The 8,184-nt window shown below is 28.0% G+C and overlaps 1 protein-coding gene across 1 annotated transcript; it reads left to right on the plus strand.

The window, feature by feature from the left end:
• Positions 1-674: 674 nt before the first annotated feature.
• Positions 675-5,359, plus strand: LOC137819046 (seed linoleate 9S-lipoxygenase-3). Its single transcript, XM_068622768.2, has 9 exons — positions 675-950; positions 1,046-1,320; positions 1,940-2,180; positions 2,384-2,641; positions 2,823-2,908; positions 2,996-3,103; positions 3,376-3,680; positions 3,772-4,035; positions 4,352-5,359. The coding sequence occupies exons 1-9, from the start codon at positions 743-745 to the stop codon at positions 5,103-5,105; spliced, it is 2,499 nt and encodes an 832-aa protein (XP_068478869.2). The 5' UTR covers positions 675-742; the 3' UTR covers positions 5,106-5,359.
• The last annotated feature ends 2,825 nt before the right edge of the window (positions 5,360-8,184 follow it).

An 8,184-nucleotide genomic window follows, 5' to 3' on the forward strand; every position in this document is an offset into this window, starting at 1 on the left:
AAAAATGACACTATAAAAAATTCATTATTATTAAATTATTTAGCGTCATAAATAACTAAAATTTCATCACGTTATTTCCTAACATATACCAAAATTAACTTTTCAAACTCATTTTTTCTACAATTCCTTTCAATAATAGTGGTGATACGACGTGAATTTAATTAATTATGCAATACAAGAAAATTATGAAATAAAAATCAATTTTTAGATACCAAAATAATTAGTTATAATACTAACTAAATTATAAACCATTTTAGAAACTAATTTTTTTTTTCTAAATTAGTTTTTATTATTGTTAAATAGTTTCTAAATTGGTATCTAACAATAGTTTCTAAATTAGTATCTAATTAGCAACCAAAGTTTTTGCTACCAAATTTAAAAACTAAATAAATGATAGTTTTTTGCTACCAAATTTAAAAACTAAATAATTGGTAGTTAAAACTTTTGTTGCTAATTAGATACCAATTTAAAAATTATTTAACAATAATAGAAATTAATTTAGAATTTATTTTTTTAATTTTTAAAATGTTTATAATTTAATTACTATTACAAGTAATTATGTTGATATTTAAAAATTAATTTTTATTTCATAATTTTTTCATAGAGATGAAACGTGGTAGTCGGGGGGAAAGCTAACAAACGTGTATTCAATGTCTTGTTATAAGTAACTGTTATCACTTCAACTATTCTCACAAACCAAAAGTCACAAGAAATTAAAACATCATTAAAAGTGTCTTCGGAGATGAGAAGGTTGTTCCACAGACGCAAGAAGCTGAAGGGGAGGGTGGTGCTGATGCACAAGAATCTGTTGGACACAAAAAACATAAGCACTGTGAGAGGAGTTGTTGACACTTCCAGATGCATACTTACTTCAACATTGATTGATACTCTCAGTGCCTTCTCCAATCGATGTGTGTCTATCCGCTTGATCAGTGCTACCACGGCTGCTGGTATTACTTTTCTATTTCGATAAAAACTTTATAAATCGATTTTATTAGGTTGAATTTATATTTTTTATATAATATTAAAATTATGTGTGGGATAGTTGGAAAGAAGACATATTTGAAAGGTGTTTTTACCACTATACCAACCTTTGAACCGAAGAAATGTGAATATGATGTTGATTTTGATTGGGACGTTGAGGAGATGGGAATTCCTGGAGCATTTACCATAAAAAATCATCTGACAGTTGAGTTCTTTCTGATGAGTTTGACTCTTGAAGATGTTCCCACTCGTGAAGAACCAATGCACTTTGTTTGCAACTCATGGGTTTACAATTATTTTGTTTACAAAGAGGATCGAATCTTCTTTGCCAATGAGGTAAATCTACTTTTAAATTTTTTATAATAATACAAAACGCATATAACACCGATTAAGAAACATATAACACCATTTTCATCATTAATGTAAATATTATCTTTCATTGTATATAAGTGGGTGCAAACCTCAACTTCATGAGCTGGTTTTATGGGGTTGAGTTAGGCTTAAAGTCCACTTCGTAATATGGTATTAGAATCATTTTCAAGCATATCTTAGTGGGTGTTTGTGTTGGGTCTATTGTGTCACCCGCTATCGGGCCGCTATCGGACCACCCATAATATATAGTCTCACGCACGAGTTGGCAGTCTCGGCGTGAGGGGTGTTTTGGAGATCCCACATCGACTAGAGATTAAAGTCTTTCATTGTATATAAATGGATGCAAACCTCAACCTCATAAGCCGGTTTTATGGGATCGAGTTAGGCTTAAATACACTTTATAATATCTCATATAATATATAATATATACTATGTGCCAAATATTAGTAACTATATATATTCATATATTATAACATTTTTCAAATGTTTCCGAAACAGTTCAAGGTTTGTAATCATCTTAACACATTTATACGTTTTAAGATTATTATTTGGATAATGAACATTAAACAAATATATATTGCAGACATATGTGCCAAATGAAACACCAGTACCACTAGTGAGCTACAGAAAAGCAGAATTGCAGATTCTGAGAGGAAATGGAAAAGGGAAACTCAAACAATATCATAGAGTTTACGATTACGATGTTTACAATGATTTGGGCAATCCTCACACAAGTGGACACTTAGCTCGCCAAGTTCTTGGAGGATCTGACACTCATCCCTACCCTCGTAGAGGAAGAACAGGAAGAAAACCCACAATAGAAGGTTGCACTTTTACATCCTAAATATAACTCAATTTTGTATTTTTATTTTATATAATACCTGCAGTTAATGTAATTATTTCTTATAATATCGTATTCTATAAATAATTATTGTAAAAGTTAATAAACTTTATGTTCATAAATATCTAAGTAAGACAAATTGTAAGTTGTTGTTGATATAATTTATGGTGTTTCCATTCATGGCAGATTGTAATAGTGAGAGACCAAGCGATAGAATTTATGTTCCAAGAGATGAACATTTTGGTCACTTGAAATCATCTGAATTCCTTTCTTCTGTGATAAAATCACGAAAAGCGTTGGATCTTCATAAACCTCTACTTGATTCAATTACTTCAAAGGAGGAGTTTAATAGCTTTGATGAAGTACATGAACTCTTTGATGAAGTACATGAACTCTGTGAAGGTGGATTTGAGCACTCTTTTCCTGTTCCTCATGTAATTAGAGGTATTCATATTATATATATGAATGATGATATAAAAAAAAGAATATTATTGTCAATGTATAATTTTTCATATATATATATATATATATATGCTACCTATATATAACATGAAAGTTAATAAATTTGACAGAATAACTGAAGTATGTAATCTATGACAATTACTTTGTTTATTATATGGAACAGTGAGTAAATCTGCATGGATGACTGATGAAGAATTTGCAAGGGAGATGCTTGCTGGTGCAAACCCTTGCACGATTCGTTGTCTACAAGTAAGATAAAGTTGAAGTTGAAGTTGAAGTTTTACCAAACTATTGTGTTTCATATTTCATGAAAAATAGTCTTTAATGAAATGGCAGGAGTTCCCACCACAAAGCAAGTTGGATAGCTCAGTCCATGGTGATCAAACAAGTAAAATGACTGAACAACAGTTGGAGATTAACCTCGAAGGGCTCACAGTAGATAAGGCATGATGATACATGTGTTCCACTTCCATGAAACACCACATTAGAATCTGTTCCATGCTAAATGTTAACATTGCATCTTTTACTATATTCTTTCAAAATACATCTTTTCAAAGTTGATAAAATCATTGTGAGATCATCTGCAACTGTTTTGTAAGGCTTAGCAGATTTCAGTTCATGGTAAAAAACTGTGTCAGACGGTATATTCTTAGAATGTTTTTGCTAGTGTTACATCATGAAACTAAAGTTGTTAACAAATTATGTTTGTGGAACAGGCAATTAAATGTCGTAGACTATTCATACTAGATTACCATGACGTATTTATGTCGTTTTTGGGAAGGATAAATGAAGATACACCAAAGGCTTATGCCACTAGGACAATCCTTTTCTTGAAAGATGATGGGACCTTAAAGCCATTGGCCATCGAATTAAGTTTATCACAACATTCAAGTGGACAAGTTGGTGCCCTTAGTAAAGTCGTCTTGCCTGCAGAGAAAGGGGTGGAAAATACAATTTGGCTATTGGCTAAGGCACATGTTATTGTGAATGATTCGTGCTATCATCAGCTCATAAGTCACTGGTCTGAACTACTCTTTCACTGAAATCATTAAAAACAAAAACTAATATATGCATATGAAGTGATTCTTAACTTTTTTTATATGGGGTCACAGGTTGAATACTCATGCCGTGATTGAACCCTTTATCATAGCAACAAACAGGAATCTCAGTGTTCTTCACCCTCTTCATAAACTTCTATTTCCTCACTATCGTGACACAATGAATATCAATGCACTTGCTCGACAATCACTAATTAACGCTGATGGCACTATAGAGCAATCCTTTTTGAGTGGAAAGTATTCTATGGAGATCTCTTCAGCAATATACAAAGATTGGGTGTTCCCTGACCAAGCACTACCTGCTGATCTTATCAAAAGGTATAATCACATGAACCAAAGAGATAAATTTGGCACAATCTCACTTAATTACAACATACAAGCCATACGATCAATACATCACTCAGAATAAATAAAACAAGCAGAACCAGATTTAGATGTTATCCAAGACCAAACCTAAACATCAAAAAATTGAATTAATGACCACTTGAGTCTTGATATTAAGGCATATAAAAAACTAACTTGCTTACAAATAAAACCACTATGTCACATATTTCTACATAATTTCTCTTTGAAATAGTCTACAACTATTTAAGATATTGTTGTTTGTATTAACATTTTTTTTGGCATGACTAAGAGGAATGGCTATTGAGGATTCATCCTCTCCCAATGGCCTTCGTCTTGTGATAAAGGACTACCCTTATGCCGTTGATGGACTTGAAATATGGGGTGCTATTAAGATATGGGTCCAAGAGTATGTCTCCTTGTATTACCCCACAGATGTGGCAGTTCAACAAGATACTGAACTCCAAGCATGGTGGAAGGAAGTTGTAGAGAAGGGTCATGCTGACTTAAAAGACAAGCCTTGGTGGCCTAAAATGCAGACTCTTGAAGAGCTTATTCAATCATGTTCCACCATCATATGGATTGCTTCAGCCTTTCATGCAGCGGTTAACTTTGGACAATATCCTTATGGTGGATTTATCCTCAACCGTCCAACTCTTAGCAGAAGATTGATCCCGGAAAAAGGAACACCAGAATATGATGAGATGGAGAAGAATCCTGAAAAGGCTTATCTAAGAACAATTACACCTAAATATGAGACTATTGTTGACCTTTCAGTGATAGAGATATTATCAAAACATGCCTCAGACGAGGTCTACCTTGGACAGAGGGACAATCCAAATTGGACCTCTAACCGAAGGGCAATAGAAGCCTTTAAAAGGTTTGGAGAAAAGCTATCAGAGATTGAGAAAAGTATCTCAGAAAGGAACCATAATCCAAATCTTAAAAATCGAACTGGACCAGCTCATTTGCCTTACACTGTGCTTCTTCCCACCAGTGAAAAGGGATTGACTTTTAGAGGAATTCCAAACAGTGTCTCTATCTAAATTTCTATATGGTGGCTCCCTCTAGTAGTGTACTTGCATTAAGTATTTGTATTTGTTTTTTTTATAAGAGTTTTCATGTTAGATATTATTGTATTACGTATTTGTTTAAGAAATATTGCATTTAGTGTTGGACTTTTTTAGTAGTCTTGCTGAGATACATATGTATCAGACCTTCTATGCTGATCTTTGGCATGCCTTATGTTGAAGTTAAGCTCTTCTTTCAGTAATAAAAGCATTTCCTTGTTAAGAAAACTCGCTAGTGAATTCTATGTTACCCTCATATTTTTTAGCTGAGTTCTATTCTTCTATATTGTTCATTCTAATCTTTGCCGCTACAGTGGGTGGCAACTGGCAAAACTCATTTCGTGTGATAACTTATAAATGCAAAACCGTTTTTGAAGACAACAGAAAGAAAGCTATTGGAAAAAAAAAAATCTATGTCTTTCCTTTAGAAGAAAATATTTGTTTGAGCGAAAAAAATCATTAAATAAAAATTAATTTTTAAAAAAAAAATAATTAATTCTTAAGATAGAACTTAAAAAATTATTAGTTTTTAAATTAATTTTTATTATTGATAAATAGTTTCTAAATTGTTAGTAAAAACTTTTGTAGCTAATTAGATACAGATTTATAAATTATTTATAATAATTTAAAAATTAATAATTTTTTTAATTTTTAAAATGATCTCTAATTTAGATATTATAGAAATTAATTATTTTTTATTTTTAAAATTAATTTTTATTTAATGATTTTTTTTCTGATAATCTCTCATAGGTGAAGATATTATTACATGGTCTCACATAATCATAGTCAAGATTTTCAACGAGAGATTAATTTTATGAACAGGTGGTGGCCTCAGACCATAGATTAATTTTAGGTGCTATATTGTAGTTTCAAATGTTGTGTGGTGTTAAAACTGTGTTGCTGATAGCATAACAAAATAGTGCATATGGTACAAAAGGCTACACTGGAACACCATGAGAGTTGGTCACAAAAACCATTATCACATAAGAATTAAGTAAATAAATAGGGATATTTAGGAGTATCTCAACCATGTTGTAAATAATTATTTATATGAGGTTAAAATTATAAGGTTTAAAACTGAATTTTGAACTGAGTTTTATATTTTAAAAATATTAAAAAATAGTTTTAAATTTTAAAAATGAAAAATAATATCTTAAAAAATAAATATTTTAAATAAAATTATGAAAAAATATATGTTTAAAAAAATAAAAATTTAGAAAGATAATTATATTAAGAAATAATATTTTAGAAAAATAAATATTTAATAACTCTTTAAATAGTGATATATACTTTCTCGAACAATATTTTCTTGATAGTAGTGAATACTTCCAATCTCATATAAGACATACTAAAATGGCGTGGCCTTGATTTTTAAGACTTTTTTTTTATAAGGGAAAGCGATGGAAACATTTTATTTTTCAAAAATAATAATGAAAAAGTAGTTTTAAAAATAGGAAAAAAAAGTTTAAGAAAATATATAATTTATATTTTATTATGTTAAAAGAGAATAACTTATAGAAAGATAAGGAAATTGGGAGAAATTTGAGTGTTTATTGAAGAATTAAATTAGGTATTATATAATGTTACAGAATAAACTGAAAAGAAGAAATAAGAAGCTTTGTGATGGAAGAAGCTTGTAGCTTGCAACCAACCACACACTAAACGATATTCAAATATATATTATGAAAAATGGTTCCAATAAATAATTTAAAAAGACTTGGGGTCAACAATTATTTTTTTATATTTTTCCACTGATTTTTCGTCTACCATCAATAATGTTCAACTCAACCTTCCACTCATCACTCATTTAATTGCACCTTCCTGCTATGTGCCAAATTCCCATAGAATATATATATGGATATTTAAAAAAATAAAAAAATATACTAATAAAAAATTATAATATTACATTTATTACAATAAGTGCATCTGTAATAAATAAAAAATAAAATTAAAAGTTAGATGTAATAATAAATTAAAAAAATAAAAGTAAAAATTAGATTTAAATTATTATAGAAACAAAGTAAAAAACCAAAAAATATATATAGTCATATATATATATATATATATATATATATATATATATATTCTATTTTTACTTTAAAATTCATTATATTATTTAATTAATAAATTTTAAATAAAAAACTTATTAACTATTTTAATTCAATAACTATTACATAATTTTTTTAAAAAAATTATAATAAATAAGAAAAAAAACAATCTAATTGAGAAAGCAGGTCAAATAACAATTTTGAAATCACTTGAATTTTGAAATTCATTAGATAGTATGTTAACCTTTGCTTCAAAAACAATTTTATCACATTCTTTAAAGTCATTTAACATATATAAATTCTTCAATCTCGCTTTAAGTTTTGTTAATTTATTTAACGTGTTTTTTTTCACTATTTTATAAAAAAAAATATTTTAGATATATAATATATATATATATATAAATTTACATGTAAATAAGAAAATAAATAAATAAATTACAAAATAAATAGTAATACATAAGAAATAAACATGACCATATACCAATAATTAAAAAACCTACACATACTAAAATAAATATAAATAATACATAAACATAAATAATACACGTAAATAAATAAATTGTTAAAAAATAACCAAAATACTTCCGTTCCAAATTTTTTTATTTAATATTTTATTTAAATAGGACATTAAATATTTTAAATTTAAATTTATTTAAGATTTTGAATAATTTAACAATTTTATTTGCGTATGACATTAAATATTTAAGTTTTATTCTTTTAGCAGTTTTTAATAATTTAGTAATTTAATTTATTTTAGATTTTTATTTAAGTAGAACATTAAATAATTTAGATTTTGTATTTATTTGGGATTTTGAAAATTTTAGAAATCTTATTTATTTTAGATTATTATTTAAGTAGGAAATACAATAATTTAGGACTTTAAAAAACTTAAATTTTTTATAAACTTTAGATTTTTGTTTTAGAAGGAAATTAAATATTTTAGGATTTTTTTTAACTTTTAATTTTTTATTTAAGAATGACATAAACTTTTTCTCATTCATATTAAT

The sequence above is a fragment of the Phaseolus vulgaris genome, chromosome 10 (assembly GCF_051622355.1).
Source record: "Phaseolus vulgaris cultivar YP4 chromosome 10, ASM5162235v1, whole genome shotgun sequence".
In the NCBI taxonomy this organism is placed as follows: Eukaryota; Viridiplantae; Streptophyta; class Magnoliopsida; order Fabales; family Fabaceae; genus Phaseolus; species Phaseolus vulgaris.